Source organism: Aegilops tauschii, chromosome 5 (assembly GCF_002575655.3).
Source record: "Aegilops tauschii subsp. strangulata cultivar AL8/78 chromosome 5, Aet v6.0, whole genome shotgun sequence".
Classification (NCBI taxonomy): Eukaryota; Viridiplantae; Streptophyta; class Magnoliopsida; order Poales; family Poaceae; genus Aegilops; species Aegilops tauschii.
In genome coordinates this window covers 516,965,137-516,987,067 of record NC_053039.3, presented here as the reverse complement: position 1 = coordinate 516,987,067, position 21,931 = coordinate 516,965,137, and the positions used below count along the sequence as shown (strand labels likewise).

At 46.8% G+C, this 21,931-nt stretch overlaps 4 protein-coding genes and 1 long non-coding RNA gene across 5 annotated transcripts; 2 read left to right on the top strand and 3 right to left on the bottom strand.

Annotated features, from left to right (window-relative positions):
- Nucleotides 1–828: 828 nt before the first annotated feature.
- Nucleotides 829–1,887, top strand: LOC109762423 (septin and tuftelin-interacting protein 1 homolog 1-like). The gene has a single exon (XM_020321275.3). It carries the CDS (start codon nt 829–831, stop codon nt 1,885–1,887), a length of 1,059 nt encoding a protein of 352 aa, XP_020176864.3.
- Nucleotides 1,888–2,396: 509 nt separating this feature from the next.
- Nucleotides 2,397–5,303, bottom strand: LOC109762422 (uncharacterized). The gene is made up of 4 exons (XM_020321274.3): nt 4,153–5,303; nt 3,604–3,866; nt 2,830–3,497; nt 2,397–2,752 (listed from the first exon to the last, which is right to left on the bottom strand). The coding sequence occupies exons 1-4, from the start codon at nt 4,407–4,409 to the stop codon at nt 2,432–2,434; spliced, it is 1,509 nt and encodes a 502-aa protein (XP_020176863.1). The 5' UTR covers nt 4,410–5,303; the 3' UTR covers nt 2,397–2,431.
- A 677-nt stretch (nt 5,304–5,980) lies between these two features.
- Nucleotides 5,981–13,484, bottom strand: LOC120965364 (uncharacterized). Its single transcript, XR_005758205.1, has 2 exons — nt 12,581–13,484; nt 5,981–6,349 (listed from the first exon to the last, which is right to left on the bottom strand). It is a non-coding gene; the product is annotated as an uncharacterized lncRNA (long non-coding RNA).
- On the bottom strand, nt 6,554–8,978 carry LOC109762417 (L-type lectin-domain containing receptor kinase SIT2-like). The gene has a single exon (XM_020321270.4). The coding sequence runs from the start codon at nt 8,968–8,970 to the stop codon at nt 6,823–6,825; it is 2,148 nt and encodes a 715-aa protein (XP_020176859.1). The 5' UTR covers nt 8,971–8,978; the 3' UTR covers nt 6,554–6,822.
- LOC109762418 (L-type lectin-domain containing receptor kinase SIT2) lies at nt 9,362–12,129 on the top strand. The gene is made up of 2 exons (XM_020321271.4): nt 9,362–11,488; nt 11,699–12,129. The coding sequence occupies exons 1-2, from the start codon at nt 9,362–9,364 to the stop codon at nt 11,741–11,743; spliced, it is 2,172 nt and encodes a 723-aa protein (XP_020176860.2). The 3' UTR covers nt 11,744–12,129.
- Nucleotides 13,485–21,931: the final 8,447 nt, after the last annotated feature.

Genomic DNA, 21,931 nt, shown 5'->3' with positions numbered 1-21,931 from the left:
TTAGTTTTTTTGATCAACTTTAGTTGCCATGTGTAATTAACTATAGTTGCTATGTCTGCCATGTATCATTAAATATAGTTGCCATGTGTAACTAATTGGAGTTGCCACGCGTGGTCAAACCATAGTTGTCATGTATGATCAACTATAGTTGCCGTGTGCAATTAACTAGTTGTCATATATGCACAATGTGTAATTAATTGGAGTTGCCACGTGTGGTTAAACCATAGTTGTCATGTATGGTCAACCATAGTTGTCGTATGTGATTAAGTAGTTGCCACATATACACACCTTGAGTTGCCATCTATCACCATGTGAGCGTCGTGTGGGCGAAGAGCAGTTTCGCCCACATGTTCGGGCGAGCGTCCTGCGTCCATTCGGGCGAGGAGCGTCCACATGTGTGGCACTAAATGATAACGCCCACACGACGCTGGGTGCTTACGTGGCTCTCGACCCATATGGCAACTGTTGTAATATTCGTGTAAATGAATCGAACGACATCAAGTGTGTTTGGGCCACGTTGAATTGTGACACACGTGTGTACGTTTTAGGAATATTATTTGGTGACGAACACTAATCCTACTTGGCCAGATGTTTAAGCCTCCTTTTCGGAAGGAAAAAAAGACGAATCCTACTCGGAGTTGGAGGGATTGGGTGACGAACACGAATCCTACTCGGAGCTCGAACGATTGGGTGACGAACACTAATCCTACTCGGAGCTCAAAGGATTTGGTACCCAGTCCATATAATGATGCGTACGTACCTATACCAAACTTACCAGCCCGTTTCCAATAAATTCGGTGTTTGCAAGAGGTCGATCGCCCGGCCGGCATGGCAATGGCGACGCTGGAGGCCAAGGCAGCATATCCTTCCAACATGCCCGGGAGCCTGGCGCTCACCACCGAGGCGGTGGCAAGGATGATGCGGCAGTGGAACTACCGCGAGGGCTCCGGCCTGGGCGCGCAGCGGCAAGGGATCATCGCCCACGTAGAGCCCGTGGTACTGCCGCGCCCGAACGCCGGGATCGGCCATGACGACACACCGCACGACAACGGGCTGCAGAACACGCCGCCGGTGGCCGAAGACGAGTGGTCCCGCCGGTGGCGAAACCTTTCACGAGCGTTGTCCCTTGAACGTGAGTGCTTCGACAAGACCATCACCCTGCTGCATTCGCTCGAACTCCAAGGGGATGGTAGCCCGGAAACGGCGGGCACGCTGGCGGCGGTCGTCGAGTCGGCGAAGGTGTTCGACCGGGAGCGCACGCCGGGGACGTGGAAAGCGTCGCTGCCTCCTGCCACCATACGCTACCTCGTCGAGGAGGTGATCACGCCGAGGATGGCCGCGGACGCGCGGGAGTGGGAGCCGGTGTGGGACCCGAACTGCCAGCACTGGCTACGCCCGTGGACCCCCCTCGTCGGGCACTTGCCGGACAGCCTCTACGACACGGTGGCGAGCAAGGTCATCGCCCACGCCGATCACCACGGCATCGTCTCGTCTCTGAAAAAGTACCTTCACCCGATGCAATGGGACGCCTTCGCCGGGCGTCACATCCTGCCGAGGCTCGCACGTCAGCTGCGGGAGCTGAGGATCACGCCGCCGAAGCAGATGGACTGCTCGTTCAGCACGGTGATGGGGTGGGCGCCCCTAGTGCACGCGCAGGACATGGTGACCATCCTTGAAGCTGAGTTCTTCGACCGATGGGAAGAGGCGCTGCTCCACTGGCTGCGTTCCACCAGGCCGTCGTTGGGGGAGGCCGTCGCGTGGTGCGCCGGCTGGAGGAATGAATTCACGCCGGAGCTGCTCGCGGACGAGCGCGTGCGCGCGCGCCTCGAAGCCGGCGCTGGCATGGTCGATCGTGAAACGCAGGGCCTCAACAGTCTTGTGGGCTAGGGTGTACTAGATCTGCTTGCATGCATGGGCTGCGACTTGTCCTGTAAGTTGGAAGTGTTGTACTCCTATGCTACAGTTGTTGACGCTTGATCGAAAGCTGATCACTCTGTTTTTTTTTTCCTTTCCCAAAGGATCTGTTCGCTCTGTTGAATTGAACAAAAGGATGGACCGAGAAACAAAAATTCAGAAAAGGGCAACTCTCTCTCTGTTTTCTTTTTCAGTGTTCACAAGATTCTATATTTTGTTGCAGCAACGAAGAAATTCTTCACTGTGTACGTTGGTTAAAAATAATCTCTAGATTAACCTTTTAAAATATAAACGTGTACTTCCAAGTTGTAACATGCTCAATACTACAATTTCAGCTCTTTTCTCCATGTCCAACTTCCATTCCAAGGAGACGCCTCCACGAAAGTTCAAGTTTCTGAGCAGATTGGACAGACAGACAGACCATTACAGGAGAGCACGAGACCCACTGCGTGAACTTAAATAAAGCCAAAATAACCACTACCAGAACTAAACAACAGCAAACAGACTGCATTATCAATCACTTCCTGAAAAATTCGCTGGTGATGGTACATTCTTTGACGAGATTGTAATCAGCAACGCTGGACAAGTCTTTAAGATATCTGCTACCGTAGACCAATTCATGACGATACCCTGCAGGAATGGACGCCTTCTCCTTGATCTTGCTCTTGACGGTGGCAATGGTGTCGGATCTCGTGACCTCCACGGTTATGGTCTTGCCCCAGGGGATCTTGGCAAATATCTGCATCTTCTGTACAAGGGACTGTTTCTCCAGCTCGTCAATGAACACTTCGGTCAGTGCATTCTTCGAAGTAAGGGCGGCACGCAGCAGTGCAACAGCCTGCAAGAACAACGAAAATCATTGGCAAAGAAAAACCCAACAAAAAGTGAATTTAATCAATTCACAAGCTAGATTACCTCCTGCTTCCCGACAGTAATGTCCATCTCCAGTACCATATCCTTGTACCTCCCAGACCAATACTTCATCACGGACATGGCAGTGGCCTGATAAATAAGTAGATCATCGCCTATGACATACCTCTGTTCCTCGACAATCTCAGGATGGAAGCAATACTGTGCTAGCTCTGGCATCGTGTCCTTCCGACACCGGCAGTCAAGCGATCGGCACCGACCAGACATGATGTTGTTCAAAATGTTAAACGGCATAATGCTTGGATCCAGTAACATCACACTGGGGAGGCCACCTGTGAAGCAACCAGCACTGGCGAGCTCTGCAACGCTGCCATAGAGATTGCTGAAGCACCTGCCAAGATGGCGAGTGCGAGCTCCTGTGTGCTTGATCACACAGCTCATAGGGTAGGTTAAGAAACCCAGGAGCAGGTCCACGAACTCGCTGTTACATTCAGCATACACGACCTCCTTTTGATAGGTGTCGTAGAAAACCTTGAACTTAGTTTCTGGTGAAGAACCTGCAGAATCTTGATTGGACGGTGGAACTTTCTGACTGATGCTCTGTTCCTTCATAGTACTACCATGAGCAGCCTTGGCATCAGATTCATTTGATAGAAATGTGTCAGTGAGTATGGTATCTGAAGAAAGGAAGGCCTTCAACATGAATAAAACCAGGAGTAAATCGTGACCAAGTCCAGATGTTAGACAAAAGAAGGGATTCTACTCCGATGGCAATAGTTTCGTATAGAGTAGCTAGTAACTAAATTTATCGTCTTACAGTAGACCAGCCGACGGTCACTTTGAGCTCCTCAAAGTCATGGCAGATACCATCAGGACCGAACGCTCGAAGCAGCGACTGAATGCTTCTGGTAGATGCCGGATTGATTGTCATGTCATCACTGATCACAAACCGTCCGGTGCCACGTACAAACGCCTCTTTTTTGAACTCTTCGTAGACATGCAAGACTCTAGCCATAACTAAGCAACACTTGCAGGCCGCGGTAGGAGCTCTGTCGCAGTACTGGCTGGCTGACTTACAGTCCCTGGCAAATCAAGACGAATAACTGAAATCACAGTTGGATAATTTTTTGATGAAAACTCGGACTTATAGATCATTTATATACTCTCTCCAGTCCTTTCTAGTTTGCATATAAGTTTTGTCCGAACTTACAGAAAAAAATCAATATTCACAATACCAAATAAATATTGTTAGATTCATTATGAAATGTAATTTTATAGTATATATTGTAGGTGTTGATATTTTTTCAATATATAAATGTGGTCAAACTTTGCAAAGTTGACTCGACACAAATCTGAGAGAGTACTTACTGGAACTCGTCGGTGTGAGCAGGCGTGAGAAGCTTGCCATGGCAGGCCTCGACCTTGAGCAGACCGCTGTTCTTGAGGAGGTCGACGCTGTTGCAGAGGTTGGAGAGGCACCCCGGAGATGGTGCGCAGGACTGGAGGGCGGAGAGAGGCAGCGTGAGGAAGGAGAGGAGGACGTCGACGAAGTCGGAGCCGGCTTCGGCGAACAGCACGCGGTTCCGCGACCTGTCCACGGCGAGCTTGATCTCGATGTCAGCCATAGTTGAGGTGGAGGGAGTCAAGGGGCCAGGCTACGTACTACGGGATGCTGGTGGCCGCTTGCGGATTGGTATTTAAGCACGTACGCACGCATGGGGAGCTGCGCAAGCGATTAAAGTGTGACGCCTTGGGAGCTTTGGAGAGCAGCCATGAGTAATCAAGAGTTGTCGTGGAATCCGATGAGGCCAAGCTCAAACTGAAATTCACCCTTATTGCCACACTTTTCGGTCTAGCGTGCTAACCTTCTCTCTCGGCGCGGTCGCGGCGTTTGGACGTTGTCTCGTCTCCGAAATTTCATTACAAATTACCTTTTTGGACCAGCTAGGAACAAGTCGCCTGAAAAAAAAAATTGGGCAAAAAAAAAATCGACTTGCACCAATTTTATTATGTCTCTTTTTTCTTATAATCAAAATCAACTTGCACTAATTTGGGTAAGTCGGTCTTTTTTAGAGGAGCACTCCGCAATTTGCAACTGCAAAACAAGCCCACCAGATGCTTGAGCTTGGTCCGAGGCATAACAAAAATTGACCCGGAACTTAGTAGATACAAGACAATAACGAATATAAATGACAAAAATAAAAATAAAAAAAACAAAAAATGAGTTTATTAAGAAATAATGAATTTAGAATTTAGCGGTAGTGTATAATACTTGTGTGTGTATACATTTCACTCATTCTACATGCCAAAAATACCCATGTAGAAAAAAATGACTACAAAGTAAAAAAGAAAAGAAAAAGCAAAAACGCATAAAAACAATATGTAACGGGCTTCAAGCCCTTGAAGCCCAATAGTAAAATCAACTTCCCCTAAAGAAGGGCAAGTCAAAATTCACCCTAAGAAACAATTGACTTACCCAAAAAAAGGGCAAGTAAAAATGAGCATAAGAAGCCATATAACAACACAAGGAAAAAACTAGCATGAATTTGGACAAAGAATCAACCGTTAGAAAATTGATTTAACAAAATTTAAAAATCAGGAAACTTACATACATATAGCTTAAGTGATTTTTTCCACTAAAGCTGATAGGTTTTTCATACAGCCATATAGTCCCTCCTCATTTATTAGTCCTTCTCGTATTTGGGTCAAGTTTTGACTATAAATTACCCCTCCAAAAAAGTTTTGACTATAAATTTAAGTAATAATACATGTGTTTTGTATATAAAAAGCAATACTATTAGAAAGTTCTTTCGAATAAGAATCTAACAATATATTTTTTGGGACATATAACTTATATTTTGACAGCTAAATATATAGTCAAAATTTGATCCAAGATATAAGAGCATCTACAAACGGACCCCCTACCCGCCCCGAACGCCCAGACGGGCTGCCCGGTCAGTGTCCGGATGAAAAAACGCCACCAAATCGGGTGGCCCATTTCCGGCCCAAACGCCCGGACTAAGTGACACTCCCAATATCCAGGGCAGATATGAGGATGCTCCAGCACGCTCGAACGCACCAGCCACGCAGGATCTGTCAAGGCGGACCCATCCCAAATCCTCTATTGTGTTCTAACCCTTGAATCTATAAATTTCTTGTGGTAAGCCTCCTAGTCAATGTTAAAAGAAATTGATAATTTCCTGATTAAACAACATCATTTGGATATGACCATGCAAAAACAATACAAGATAATGCTACTGCCATCAGATATTTGCAAGTAAATCTTGAAAATACGGCTAATGATGTTTTACTGATCCCCGTTATAATCCTTGAAACAATCAAGAAGCAAAGCGTGACGTAGGCCTTTTGCCCATTAGAAGGGGTCTAAACCTGGATATCTCTGTGGTCTCACAAGTCCTTGACGAAGTCCACTCTTGTTGCCTTGTCGGACAATGTGATACACCATCGACAGTAGCCGAAGAAAGGCGAGCAGAGAGCTCAAGGAGGAGCCCTTGGACGCCCTGGATGAATTTGGCATCGGTGTTGGAAGGCGACGACCTAAGAGCTGGAAAGAGCAAAATAATCATTTCCAGCTTCATGGGGCATAAGTGGGCAATTAGTAAGATTAACTGGTTGTGGTTTCACGATGTTATGAAATAAAGGGTCGGATGCTTGTATTTTTAATGGGATTACCAAATGTTTTTCTTGTCCCTCAGAAGACATTTTCTTTAAGAAAAGGACAATGTGAACCATTCATTTCAACAACTACTTTTAAATGTCGGGTACATATAAATAATATAAACAGAGTGTGATGCCATAAGATTATTACAAAGTCATGAATCACACAAAAGATGCTCGCTAACTGCATTAGCAATGCATAATTTGCAGAAAACACATACGCCAAGGGATGTTTCATATAACAAAGCCACCCTTCGAGATTCATATAATAAAGCAGTACATCTGCAGAGTTTACATGCATAACTTGCAGAGCTTCATTGCATATACACCAGACCGGACCATATGTCACACTGACTAACATCATCGTCCTCCCGAGAGGCCCGAGATCGTGCCGATGCTCGTGCTCTCGAGCTGCAGGTATGGCATGGATCCTGCTTTGCCTTGCATCCAAGGCGGCATGCTGAAGCCCAAATGTGTTGGTGCCAACTCCGGCAGTGGCACGTCATTATCAAGGTACTGGAGCACCCGTCGCATGCTGGGCCTTGAAGCAGGGAAAGGATGCAAGCACAGGAGACCTACTTTTAACACAAGACAGACCTCATCTTTGACTGTGCCGCAGTCGCCTTGTAACCTCTTGTCCGCCGTCTCCATGAGCGACCCATTGTGCCAATGTTGAAGAACCCAGTTGACCAGCATGAGCCGGTTGCCTTGCGCGTCCTGCTTGATGGGCCTTTGCGCGCAAACAACTTCGAGAAGGAATGCGCCGAAGGCAAAGACGTCTGTAGGAGGGGACGCTTTACCTGTTTGTGTCAGCTCAGGTGCTAGGTACCCCACCGTTCCAACCACATGTGTTGTCTGCGGGTTCGTACCGTGGTCGTATAATCTTGCGAGACCGAAGTCGCCTAGCCGTGCATTCATCTCACTGTCCAGGAGCACATTGCTCGCCTTGATGTCCCGATGGACGACAACTTTCTCCCACTTCTCGTGCAAGTAGAGCAAGCCACATGCAACACCTTTGATGATCGCAAACCTCTGGTCCCAGCCCAAAGTGGGTCGCTTGCCCTCTTCATCACAGTACAGATACCTATCAAGGCTGCCATTTGGCATGTAGTCATACACCAAGAGGAGTTCATGGTTTCTTCGACAATAGCCGAGTAGCTGCACGAGGTTACGGTGCCGAAGGCGGCCAATGCTTACAACTTCAGAGACGAACTCCTTCATGCCCTGCTTCAGTTCATGGGACAACTTCTTTACGGCAACATCTAGTTTGGATGTCGGGAGAACTCCTTTGTACACCTTCCCGAACCCTCCTGTACCAAGCAGGTGCTTGTTCTTGAACCCCTCTGTTGCAAGGAACATATCTTTATATGAGAACCGATGTGGTCCGAACTCGGCTTCCCAATCCTCGCGCAGCTCGGCGTACCTTAGTCGCCTCCGTATGATCAGAAGGATGGCAGTTCCCAGAGCAAGCACCAGTGCTGCAGTAGCTATTGGAAGGACGATCTTCAAGACTCTGGACTGAGTATTCTTCAGAACAAGTTGAGGTAGCTTTGGCAATTTGGCGGTGTCAATGACCGGAGCGGGGCCATCCATGCTGAGACTCCACCCAAGCACGATGTATTGTGTGCTGATCGGGCCAGTCGAAGACGAGAAACCAACATAAGCTGGATCCACAAGTACTTGTGATAGATCATAGGTGGCCGAGACCAATGGCTTGGCTGGTTTGACCACTACTCTCAGTGGAGCAATGGTCACACTAATCTGTGTGGCCCCTTCATCGTAGTCCACCCATACCTGCATAGCTTCACCGCTATTTAGGCTCAAGTTGCTGAAGATGCCCATATCATCATAGAAGCCAGCAGGGCGCGATTGCACGGAGCGGACACTGTTGATGTCGATACCGACGTGATTGTCGTTGATGTCCTTCAGCTCAGTGTTTTGGAAGGTGTCGATCTCGACTGCAAATATATGGTTGCTGGAGTTACCATTGTTCTTGTCATTGAGGAGGCCCAGGAACTGGTTTGCAAGCACATTGGAGAAATGGTTCCTCGAGGAGATGAAGAAGGCCATTCCGTCAACACTCGTCTCACGATAGACAGAGCTGATGCCGAACACGAAAGACACAGAGAAGGACCGCACCCTACCATTGGGCGACTTGCAGAAACGCAGGGGGGTTGGGTGGAATGCATGGCCGTAGAGGTTAACCGTGCCGTTGGTCACCTTGAGGAGTCCGTCCGCTGTGACCATGGCGGCGCCGTCCAGGGTGAGGTTTGTCCCAGTGAAGCCGGAGTAGACAAATTGATCTTCGACTCCCCTGCTACATAGGGGTGCAAGGCCCAAGCTAAGGAAGAGGAGGACATGTAGAAGGAATGACACACCTTTCATCTCTGGCTTGTCCGCAGCAAAATCAGCAGAGGAGATGCAAGAAAAGGTGCTCGGTAGACCTCCAACGGTGGATAAATTTGGCTTCAAATTAGTGGCTAACTGGCAGCGTATTCTACTCGCCATCTAGGGCGAGGTTTGTGGATATGCCTGCCGAAGACTTGTTCTGAAGTAGCGGGTCACATTCAGTGTGTCATTCCAAATAACTTCTAGTTTGAACAGTCAAGTTCCCTCCAACTCAGGTAATGGCTACTGGGCATAAATCTTCTGGTCCCCGTAGACAAGTATCTTCATAATACCAAGGGCCACATAATTCCGTCTAAAATTATTTTCCATACATCAGCCATTATGCTGCTTTTGCGACGTCCGGGCATTGTTGCTCCGTGCATCACCATCTAATTTGACTGACGCTCATTCTGGGTCAAGAGATTGGACAATTGGGTGCACAATTGAAGAAGGCGTGCCCGTCATGTAGGCGCCCATCAATAAATGTCGTTTCTGTTGTCACTACCGTTGAATGGCACTCACGCCTAGACTAAGATGCTTGTGGAAAGACAGGACTGGCATGACTTGCAGGGCGTTTGTAACAGGCTGCCTAATAACTCCATTGCAAACTAGGAGCTTCCCAGTACATCTTCGCTGCGCGCTGCTCATCGATAACCACCGCCTTTCCACCATGAAGCCTCTGCCCTGGCCCGTAGTGCTCCTCTTCCTTGGCCTTAACCAACAAATATTTGTTACTGGTACTGGTGACCAGTTCATCTACTCTGGCTTCGCCGACACCAATCTGGTTCTCGACGGCGCGGCCATGGTCACGGCACATGGCGTGCTGGACCTAACCAATGGCTCTGCCAGGCTCAAAGGCCACGCGATCCACCCAGCTCCATTACGCTTCCACAAGTTCTCCAATAGCAGCACTCTGCAATCCTTCTCCGTTTCCTTTGTGTTTGGCATCATCTCCCCACACCCAAGCAATGGCTTCACCTTCTTCATCTCACCAAGCAAGAACTTCTCAGACGCCCTCCCGATGCAGTACATGGGCCTCCTTAGCGATCAGAACAACGGCATGGCAACGAATCACATCTTTGCGATTGAGCTCGACACAATCCAAAACAGTGAGTTCCAGGACATGAACGACAACCACGTCGGCGTCGACATCAACAGTCTTCACTCTGTTCAGTCAGACTCCGCTGGCTTCTATGATGATAAGCATGGTATGTTTAACAACTTGACCCTTGTTAGTGGTGATCCTATGCAAGTTTGGGTGGACTACGACCAAGAGGCCACACAGATCAATGTGATCATGGCCCCGCTAAACCTTGCCAAACCAGCCAGGGCGCTAATATCGACCAAGCACGACCTATCAACAGTCCTCACAGAATCAGCATATGTTGGATTCTCATCAGCAGCAGGCAAGGCCAACGCGAGACATTATGTTCTCGGGTGGAGCTTTGCCGTGGATAGTCCGGCCCCAGCAATTGATATCGCCAGGCTGCCCAAGATGCCTCGTCTTGGTGGCTCCAAAGATCTGTCCAAGTTTCTAGAGATAATTCTGCCGATAGCAGCGGCGGCAGCAGGAGCGCTAATCCTAGTGGTTTTTCTGCTCGTGAGAAGGCATCTGAGGTATGCAGAGCTGAGAGAAGATTGGGAGGTGGAGTTTGGGCCACATCGCTTCTCATACAAAGATTTATTTCTTGCCACCCAAGGATTCAAGGACAAGTACCTGTTAGGAAGTGGAGGATTTGGAAGGGTATACAAAGGATTGCTTCCGGTGTCTGCAACGGAAATAGCCGTGAAGAGAGTGTGGCATGATTCGAATCAGGGGATGAAGGAATTCGTAACAGAAGTTGTTAGCATTGGCCGCCTCCAACACCGCAATCTTGTGCCCTTAATAGGCTACTGCCGGCGAAACGGTGAACTCCTTCTAGTGTATGAATTCATGTCAAATGGAAGCCTTGACAGGTACTTGTTCAGTGAAGAGGGCAAGCCCACCTTGAGCTGGGCTCAAAGGTTTGGGATAATCAAAGATATCGCATCAGCCTTATGCTACCTCCATGAGGAGTGCGAAAAGGTTGTCATCCATCGAGACATCAAAGCAAGTAACGTGCTCCTCGACGATGAGATGAATGGGCGATTAGGTGACTTTGGACTGGCAAGACTGTATGATCATGGTGTCGACCCACAGACGACTCACCTGGTTGGCACCATAGGGTACTTAGCCCCAGAGCTAGCAAGCACAGGGAAGGCAAGCCCTCTCACTGATGTATTTTCTTTCGGCGTGTTCATTCTCGAGGTCACATGTGGGCAAAGGCCTATTAGGCCAAACGAAGAAGAGAACCAGATCATGTTGGTCGACTGGGTGCTCCAGCATTGGCAAAAAGGATCACCTAGTGATACAGTAGATGGCAGGCTGCATGGCAACTATGTAGATCAAGAGGCATGTTTGGTGCTGAAATTAGGATTGATATGCTCTCACCCATCCATGGACGCAAGGCCCAGCATGCGTCAAGTTATGCAATATCTTAATGGTGACATGCCACTCCCGGAGCTAATGATACCAGCTCACATGAGCTTCCGGACTCTGGCCTTGATGCAGAACGAAGGGTTCGATCCCTATGTCAGGTCCTCGTATCCTTCATCGATGGTAAGCTATGGTTCAATACCTTCCTTCTCAGGAGAAAGATGATATGCACATACTGTCTATTGTCTTTTTCATATCAGCGCTTATTTAATTTTGGTTTGACATGTATATTGGGTATCCTGATATATGATTAGGGAGTGGACTGATCAGACTGAGTGCAATGCATTAAGAATCTGAATAATGAATATGGAAGTTGATCTTTATTTTCCACAGGGCCAGCCCACTTACCCGTCATGGTTATTTCCCTCTAGAGAATGAGATAGAACTAGGAGGTCCCCAACCTGGCCAGGGTCTGCATTGTCACTTGATATGCACACAAAGGACTGTGGGGTTCATGAACAAATAAACGACGAGGGCATGTTTATGTGCACACAATGTTGTACTTAGAAAAATAAGCATTCACTCTCTCCTATTAGTATAAACAATGTAAGACAAAAGATGCTACTATTCTCTGAAGAAGGGGGAGTTCTTTCATAAGGTTTCTCCATCCATTATATCTCAGATTGACTACTACAATCATCTGTATGACTGAACCAAAATTTATCACAGTAATATGGCGAGAGATAATATGTAAGTCTCTAATTAGAATTTTCTTCATCCACCTGTATTTTCAAGATTATTAGTAATGAAATTAGGCCTCAAAGTCATGCTGTTTTGCGTAGGGATCCACCCAGGTGATCCCTCAGGAATTTTTCTTCCACATATCTAATCAACTGCAATATTTGGAATCAAACAAGCGAGGAACTAACTTCAGTTAAGAAGATTTAACATGGTTGGGAGGCCCATCTCACCAGTGTTTGGCTCCTACAGTAATCCCCATACTAGAAAACATATATCGCCATAACTACACAGATTTAAGTACAACACAACACAATTCCAATCAAATGATCCAAGAGCACCCAGGAAATCCTAATCCCGTAACTGAGCTACTAACTTCGATACCGCCGAAAACATCGCCAGTATAGCGTTTACTGGGATTCAAGAACAATTGGAGGAAATTAACGAGAGGATCATAGCCGACTCACACTGGAAAACACACGAAAAAATAGGATAGGTACGATTCCGATCCCGCTATCTCCTCTCGATTGGTCTTACCAAGAGAGGAAATCGTCACGGAGATTGACCTGACGCCTTCCCCACGGCGAGGACCAGCGGCGGCGGCGGCGGAGAAACGCGCCGGCGATGGAGCTTGCTAGGATGCAGCGGTTAGTTTGGGGGGTTGCTCGTGCTTCAAGATTCGTGCGGTGCTACCCTGAGATCTCACTGTCCAGAGGGGTATGGGCTTGACGGCCTGTTTGGTTAGTTTTTTTTTTGTTTTGAGACAAGCCTGTTTGGTTAGTGGCCTCGGCTTCTTGTCCGCTTCAGTTCGCCCATGCGCCCCGCGACCTGGGCCGGCCCAGGTAGCCATGTACCCCTCGTCCCGCACGATCGCAGTGCATCTGGCCTCGTTCACTTCGATCGCTGTTGACCGGTCCACCTTTGACTGGTCAACCATTGACTTTAAAAAAAGAAAAAATCGTGAATTTAAAATGTTCTTTCAAAGAAAGTTCACAAACTTCAAAAATAGTTCACCGACCAGAAAAACGTTCATCAATTTTGAAACAAAAAACATAGATAAAAAATAATTTCGCGTTGATCTATTCTAGTGTGCTCAAAATAATTTCATCTGTTTGACTGGTCCATCATTTTGTTTCAGTGTGCGTAAGATGGTAGTATTATGTTGCAGCAACGAAGAAATGCTACATTGGTAAAAAAAAACTTCACGTTGGTCTATTCTAATGTGCTCAAAATAAATTTCATCTGTTTTGTCCGTCTCCATCGTCCCTTCAAAGGAGAAACCTCCGCAAAAGTTTTCATAATTCAGACTACACCTGAGTCCCCGACAAGTTTCTGACCAGACTGGACAGCATAGGACCACCATTAGGTCAAGTTAAACAAAGCCAAAACAACTACCAGCACTGAACAATAGCAAAACGATAGCACGACCAACACTAGTAGAAAAACCCCTATGGTCCCGGTTGGTAAGGGCCTTTTGTCTCGGTTTTTGAACCGGGATTAAAGGGTCGGTACTAATGCCCTAGACCTTTAGTCTCGGTTCAAATACGAACTGGGACAGATGGGCCTCGACGTGGCCGGTGCGCCGAGCCCAGGCAGGAGGGCCTTTGGTCCCGGTTGATGGCACCAACCGGGACCAAAAGGCATCCACACGTCAGCATTTCAAGGGCTGGAGTTTTTGTTTTTTTTTTTAAGGGGGGTGGGGGGTTGGGGGTTTTGGGGGGTTAATTTAGGTGTTTCATATATTGTGTTAGCTAGCTAATTAATAGAGAGAAGTGTCCTCTCTTATGTCCGTGCTTGGTCGACGCTACGTACTATACATAGAGAGGCCCTCGACACGCTAGCTAGTAAGAAAATGAAGTAAACCATTATGTACAGAAGTTCGTCATGCATACCGAGAGAAGTGATCGATCGACCTCTCCTTCTCCGAGAGATTGGTCGAACAACAAATTTTCGTATTATCTATCCAACGCTACTGGCTACATACATATACAATATGTAAGATCTCTTACAATCCCCTAGCATTTGAAATCAACTTCCACATGGTATTCTCCGGCTTTATTGATGACGTGGTCAAGAAAGAATCCCGCCAATTCCTCTTGAATTGCTTTCATGCGATCTTGTTCTAAGAGTTCATTCCGCATCTGCCACGTCTAATTTGAAGAAGGGGTTAATACATATATATGAATGAAACTCAACAGAAATGATGGTGTAATAAAATGAAATTGTGAATGTTATTGCTTACGCACTTCATATTGTCTTTTAGAGTAGCCCCGCTTATTTTTCAAAGTCGCGTTGTAGATGAACTCGCACACGTAGTATCCACAGTAATTATTCCCTTGTTCCTGCCACAAGCACTTTACGAGAAATAGAGGTCAATCAAACTGATAATGAAGCATTATAAATGGCATTGATGAAAGTATAGCTATAGAATCAACGGGAGATGCGCGCAACTAGCTAGCTAGTAGTACTTACTTTCGGGTATGTCTATCGCAGCTCCTTCGGCAGTCCCGGAGCTTGTGCGGTGGACTGTTTCCAAACCCTGCAAGACAAAGAAAATAATAATTATTACTTGAGATATCAGGAAATGAACAAAAAGTTGCCGATATGGTGCGATATATAATGATCGATTGAACTTACTTGTTGAGCAATTTAGTCATGTCCGCATAGGTTTCGGGATCTTTTCGTCTTGAGTCTAAGACGGTTACTAGTCCCCGCTCAACCTTAATCTCCAGAAGAACATAGTGGAAGCTGCGCACGCATGCATAACTCATCAATTTTATTACTATAACCTCGCTCGAGTAATAAGGGAAACCGAATATGCACACGACAGTAACACTCACTCGAAGTTGTAAGGAAAGAGTATGGTATCTTTGTTTTGATTTTTGATCAACGATTGTAGCAAGTTGGCCTCGGCCTCTTTGGCGTGCTTTTTAACCTGAATTTCATCTATGATATTTGTGTTAATGAACACAATATCATACATTTCTTGTTTTCTGCACTCGACGATCTTCAATCTGCATAATATAGTGAGGATAATTAATTATAAATACATGCAAATGAAAGAGCTGAGCTATATATAGAGACTTAATGACAGAAATAGTACTTACAGACAGTAGCAAAAGACCGTTAATTTATCGAGGGCCTTTTGATTGAAGAACTCGAAGAACTCCTCAAATGGAACAGTCAACAGATCAGTTCCAACGAGGTCGTGCTCCTCTTTAATTCTCAGATACAAAGTATTCGTCCCCCCAGACTCTCTGCAGGTTTTCATGTACCAATTATGGAATCTTCGCATCATCGTTGATAGAGATTTTTCATCTTTGACGAGAGGCTTCCCGTACTCGTATCTGTGTTCGTCCACCTCCAAGAAATCAAAATGTACATCGTTAGGCAGGTAATCTCTAAGATTGCTATAACCGGGCACCGTCCCCGGAGCATTAGCGAGGTACGATTGCTTTGCTTGTTCGCCGAGCTGGGCAATTTTTTCCCAGCTGCTCGTTCTTTTAACCTTTGATCACTGACAGTACTTCCCGACCGCGCCGCTGCAAGATATGTCTTTTCAGTAATGCGCTCATAGTTGGTTTTCGGCGGAGACTTTGGTGGTTTCCTCAGGGCATCGATAGTGCGCTTTGCTTTCACCGGATCTACCTTCTCCTCCGGAGGTGGATGTCTCGCTGCTTTCAACCCTTCAAAGAAGTCCTTCACTTCGGTTCGCACGATCTTCACGTTTTCCTCCTCGGTCCTCTCGTACGGTAACTTCTCTAGAGGCTTGAGAGATGGACCGTATCTGTATTGCCTCCCGCCTCTGGCTGTACTGCTAGACGCCGGAGCAGACGGAGCGGCTGCTGCTGTCTTCTTTCGTGCTTGCTTACGAGGCGGAGGAGAAGGATTACGACGCGCCGGAGCAGCCGGGGCGGCGGCGGGTCTCTTCCGCCCTTGCTGGCGAGGCGGAGAAGGAGGAGGCTGCTGGCTGCTCAGGCGCACCGGCGCAGGCGGAGAAGGAGGCGGAGTGCCGCCACGCGCCGGAGAAGGAGGCTGAGTGCCCTGATCGTCACTCGCCGGAGGAGGAGGCGGAGTGCCCTGACTCGCCGGAGGAGGAGGAGGAGGCGGAGGCGTCCAGTTCGGAATGTTGATGAACTCCTTCCGCCAGAGGCATGGAGTCTTCAAGGCAGAACCCAGCCGAGTCTCCCCTTCACCGGTAGGGTGGTCAAGCTGGAGGTCCTCAAATCCCTCCGTTATTTCGTCCACCGTTACCCCAGCATATCCTTCTGGAATCGGACGACAGTGAAAAGTTGCGCCGGGTTCAGAAGGTCGAACTTGGCCGACAGCCACCTTGACTTTTAAGTTCTGGCATTGCGTCATAAGGTGGCAATTTTGAGACTCCGTGATAAAATCCACGGGGTAGCTAGCAGGCGCCGTCAAGACATGCTCCGGCTGAAGCAGCTCGGTGGAAGCCACGCTGCTTCTCCGCTGAGATGGCGGGGTAGCTTCGGCAGTTCGTTTGCTGCGATTTGCTTCGGCTTCTCGTTCCTCTAGCCCTTGTACCCTTTCGTGCAGCGCCTGCAGTTCGGTCAGCTGCACTTTCTTCCTCCTCTCCTAGCATTTGTAACCGCCTGCGTCCGGAAAACCAACCTTCCACGGAACGGAGCCTGGCGTGCCCCGTGTCCGTCCAGGGTGCTCAGGATTCCCGAGGGCCATTGTGAGCTCGTCCTTCTCTCTGTCTGGAACGAACGTCCCTTACTGCGCTGCATCGATATAGTGCTGAAGCCTCTTGACTGGTATTTTCATTTTCTCGTCCGTCCAACGGCACTTCCCTGATACAGGGTCCAAGGTTCCGCCAGCCCCGAAGAACCAAGTCCGGCAACGGTCTGGCCAGTTCATTGTCTCTGGTTCGATCCCTTTATCAAGCAGATCATTCTCAGCCTTGGCCCACTTAGGCCGGGCTCTGAGGTAGCCACCTGACCCCGTGCGATGGCGAAGCTTCTTCTTCGCAGCATTTTGCTTGTTTGTCGCCGACATCTTCTTACTCTTTTTCGATGTTTTGTGGGCCACAAATGCGGGCCAGTGATCTCCGATCTTCTCATATTTGCCGATGAATTCTGGTGTCTCTTCTTTGTCGACAAACTTTTTCAGCTCTTTCCTCCACCTCCTGAATAGGTCTGCCATCTTCTTAAGAGCAAAAGACTTGATTAATTGCTCTTTAACTGGCTTCTCCGGATCCTCCTCTGGCGGTAGGGTGAAATTTGCCTTCAGCTCAGTCCAAAGATCATCTTTCTGCATATCATTGACATAAGACACCTCAGGGTCTTGTTTCTTAGGCTTATACCAGTGGTGGATGCTGATCGGGATCTTGTCCCTAACAAGAACCCCGCACTGAGCAGCAAATGCGTTCTTTGTCCGGATGGGTTCAATCGGTTCGCCGTCGCGCGCGATTGCTGTGATCTCAAACCTTTCATCCGAGCTCAACTTTTTCTTCGGGCCTCGTTTCCTTACCGAAGTTGTGCTCGATCCGGAGGGCTAGAAAAAAGAAGAAAGACGAGAGTTAATTAATATGTGTAGATATACCAAAACAATGAATGCATCAATTAGCTAGTCAGCACAGGCTTAACTAATATATATACCTGGCCGGACTCGGTTCGGTCACCGGAGCCGTCATCACGGTCTCCTTCTTGCACCGTCATTGGGTCACCGGAGCCATCATAATCATGTCTTTCCTCCTCCATTCTTCGATCACCGTTCTTCTTCACCCTGTTCTTCCAGACCATCATTGTCGTTAAGACACGAGAAGATATCACTAACACCTCCGGCTAAGATTATGTCCCCCAACACCTCTTCTGCTGCCTCGTCTCGTAGGTGCTCCATTGTTTCTGCAAATATTACAACATGGCAATTATTACACAAACATGACAGCAGGTGGATATATTAGTGGCAAACGTAGACCGAGCTTATTCCGGGTTTGGGGTGGCCTCGGCAACGCTTCAAGGGTAGGGGCGCGGCGGGAGGGGTAGGAGACCGACATCATTTTTTTTCTAGGGTTTGGGTGTCCTCGAGAGTTTTGGGGGAGCGAGAGGGGGTGGCCTCGAGAGGGTTTGTCGGGTAGGGGCGCGGCGGGAGGGGGTAGGAGACCGACATCGTTTTTCTAGGGTTTGGGAGTCCTCGAGAGTTTTGGTATAAGTTATCACAGTCGAGAGGGGGTAATATCGACAACGACGACATACATACACGGGAAAATAATGTTATCGGGGAGGGGGTATATCGACCCCCCCCCCCCACATGTTGAAGTTATTGGGAGGGGGTTATATCGACAACGACGACATACGTACATGGGAAAATAATATTATCGGGGAGGGGGTATATCGACCCCCCCTCGTGTTGAAGTTATCGGGAGGGGTATATCGACGATGACAGACCCGATAAAACATAAGAAAACGAAGAAGAAATAAAAAGAGGAGAAGAAGAAAGGAATAGAGGAGAAGATCGAAGAAAAAAAAGAAGAAAAAAGAGAGGAGAAGAAGAAAGGAATAGAGGAGAAGAAGAAAAAATAGAAAATTTTCTTCTTTTTTCCTCTTCTTATTTATTTCTCCTCTTCTTCTTTCTTCCTCTTCTTATTTTCTTCTTTCCTATCCTTCTTTTTCTTCTTCCTCCCTGCCTAGCTAGATATATAAAACTTTTCTATAAATGTAACTTTTGCATATATAAAACTTTACTAACCTAAAATGCACTAACAACAACTAACCTAAAATGAACTATAAATCAACTAACCTAAAATGCACTAACCTAAATCAACTAACTCAACATATGAAGAAGGAAATGCTATCGGAGAGGGGGTATAGCGACCCCCCCTCATGTATCCACATACATACATCTATACATACATACATCCATCTATGGATCATCATTGGAAAAAAAATGCATACATCCATGGATCATCATTTCTCATATATATTCATCTATAGCCACATACATATAAATGGAAAACAATGCTATGAAAAAAATACATATATGAACAAAAACACATATATACTTGGTAAATATTCTATGAACATCATTTCTCAAATATATCAATGCATACATCCATGGATCATCATTGCTCATATATTCATAGTCATATATAAAAAATTTCTATATATGAACAAAAAACTTTCTACGAAAAAAAAACATTTTTGACATATTTAGCATATTCTAAATTTTCCTAACTCTTTTACAACCAGAAAAATTACTCCAACTTCATGACAGTACCCACACTCCATTTCACCAAAAACCTTCTGATCCATAGTTCAAATTTTTCAAATTTCATTCAAATGAAATTTGAATCAGATTCAAATTACTTTCTGAAAACCTATTCTAAACCACTCCAAAAATTCTGAAATTTTGCCTCTCCTCTCCTTCTGCTCTTCTCTCCTTCTCCTCTCCTCTCCTTCTCCTCTCCCTCTGCTGTTCTCTCCTTCTCCTCTCCTCTCCTTCTGCTCTTCAATGCGTCGGGGCCGGCGGCAACCATGGAGCAGGGGCAGAGCAAGGGGCGCTCGGGCGCAAGAGCGGCGCTCGGGACCATGGGAAAGGGGGGGGGCTGTAACATCCCAAATTTTCAATTTGGAATGTTATACATAGATCATCATTGCATATCATGTTTTATTGCATTTTGACAAATCCTCGATAAATCCTAAGCAACTCAAGGACCCTCGGAGAGAGTTGGGGATTTTCTCGTATTTTCAAATTTGATTTTCAAACGAGGATTTTTGGTTTTAATTATTTTTCTCTCCGGAAAAATATTTCATTTTAAATAAACGAGAGGAGAAAATATGACTTCTCCAAAAACATTGAAATACTGGAGGAAAAATGTTAAAATCATTATTTGGAATTTATTTGGATTTTATTTGCAATTTTATTGCATTTAAAAATATGCATGTTTTCAAAATATTTATTTTTGATTTTAAAAATGTTCACCCTATTCTAGATTTTCTAACTAGACGGGGAAAAATTCATTTCGTATTTTTCTGATTTTTATTTATTTTTCTACGCAATATTTTTCGCGGAACTTTAAAAAAAACACGCGCCCGCGCCGACTGGGCCAAAGGGCCAGCCGACGTCCCGCCCGCGGCCTCTCCTCCTCCCGCACGGGACCGCGTCGCCCGAGTCCGGCCGCCGCACGCCACCGCCGGCCGACCCCTTCCCCAAGTCGCCGCCGCCCCCCTCCTTATATACCCCCCCTCTCTTCTCTCCTCACCCGAGCCGCCGCCGCCCGCATCGCCGCCGCCGCCCGCCCGCATCGTCCGCCGCCGCCGCCGCCGGTTGCCTCGACCGCCGCCGCCGCCGGGAGCCGGAGCCGCCGCCCCTCGAGCCCCCCGAGCCCCGCCGCCCCTCGCGCCCGAGCCCCGCCCGCCGGAGCCCCTCGCTGAGCCCGCCGTCGAGGTACTGCCGCCGGCCGTTTTGCTGTTGACCGGTTTTCTGTAAAAAAAACCTTTTGTTTTTTTTAAAAAAACCCTAGATCGGTTTTTTTCGGTTTTCTTATTTCGCGAGCGTTCACCGAACCGTTCGTTTTAACGAACGCGTTCGTCGGTTTTTCTCTGTTAACGAACATCCGTTATTTAACCGTTCGTCCGTTTTTTCTTTTCGTCGGATTTTCTCGTTATTTTCTCAGATTCGATTTCTGATCGAATTTTCGAATCTGTTTAACTTCTCGCTCGTTTGTCGGAATCAGGCGATTCAAGCGCCTAGAGTTTCATCTCGAAATTTCTCTTTCCGTTTAACCTACTCAAACAAGTTTTTGCTACAGTAAAATTTGACCTAGATCCAGATTAGCAAACGAAGTTTCTTTCTTTCGCCGTTTGACTTTCGTTGCTTCTTTCGAGTTGATTCTTTTTGCAAACCGGAGTTCTTAAGTTGAACTTTTTGGTTGGATCTTTCATTCGAGTTTTACCTGTGCATTAGATGAGTACTGATTGTATGCTTGTTTGTTTGCCATAGAGTACCCGGAGTGTGCCGCTTGTTACTTCGACTCGCTAGGTTTTGCGGATCATCAGCAAGGCAAGTAACACTTTGATCATACCCCGTTCATACCCAGTTTTTATTGCATTAGATCTTTTTCCTCAAACACTTGCATGATTAGGATCTAATTAAACTGTGGGCATTGGGAAGTAGTTGAGGTAGTACCTATTACCTGTTTTTCATTATCAACCCTTGGGAGTTACTTCTACGTTCCTTTTATTATTGCCATGCTATGCTCGTAGACGTGGATTGGGTTTGAGTTATATCCATGACAGATGTGAGATGTTAATTAATGGTTCAACTTAAGGTGGCAACTAAAACTCACATCTGGGTGGATTGAGGCACCTGGAGAACCCAGTGTTGTCTGTATGTATAAGGTCCGCCATCCAGGCTCAAAGGGATCATAAGATTATTCATGCTAGAAACTTCCGTGTGTAGCCACAAGCTATTATGGGCTCTAGCATAGCTGAGTAGGTTACAGGATCTCTTGAAGAGGTGGACTAGCAGATGTAGGGGAAAGTAGGTGTACCGGTCCATCCAGAGTAGAGAGTGACTGTTTCTGAAAGACTGTGTCTCGGTCATCCGTTTCTCAAACATCATGCAGTGCGAGAATCAAGCGGAGGCGATCGGGTCTTGTGGGGAAAAGTGCACAAACCTCTGCAGAGTGTACAAACTGATCATGATTAGCCGTGTCCCCGGTTATGGACAACTTGAGTATCTAGTACCTGGATTATCATTTGAATCTCATCACCGTGATACTTATAATTAATTTTGTTGGGTTAATGATGTTGCTTAATTGGGATTGAGTTGGAGGTACCTTCTCAATGTTTCACCCACCATGATAGTTAAATAAAATTTATTCCTTTGCAGTAGGATAAAATTGGCTTTTCGCAAAAACTGTAA

Coding starts and splice junctions, on each gene's coding strand:
- LOC109762418 (XM_020321271.4), top strand. CDS start 9,362: ATGGCACTCACGCCTAGACTAAGATGCTTGTGGAAAGACAGGACTGGC. Junction 11,489..11,698: donor CCTCGTATCCTTCATCGATG/GTAAGCTATGGT, acceptor TATTTTCCACAG/GGCCAGCCCACTTACCCGTC.
- LOC109762423 (XM_020321275.3), top strand. CDS start 829: ATGGCAATGGCGACGCTGGAGGCCAAGGCAGCATATCCTTCCAACATG.
- LOC109762417 (XM_020321270.4), bottom strand. CDS start 8,970: ATGGCGAGTAGAATACGCTGCCAGTTAGCCACTAATTTGAAGCCAAAT.
- LOC109762422 (XM_020321274.3), bottom strand. CDS start 4,409: ATGGCTGACATCGAGATCAAGCTCGCCGTGGACAGGTCGCGGAACCGC. Junction 3,867..4,152: donor GCTCACACCGACGAGTTCCA/GTAAGTACTCTC, acceptor TTGATTTGCCAG/GGACTGTAAGTCAGCCAGCC. Junction 3,498..3,603: donor AGTGACCGTCGGCTGGTCTA/CTGTAAGACGAT, acceptor ACGATTTACTCC/TGGTTTTATTCATGTTGAAG.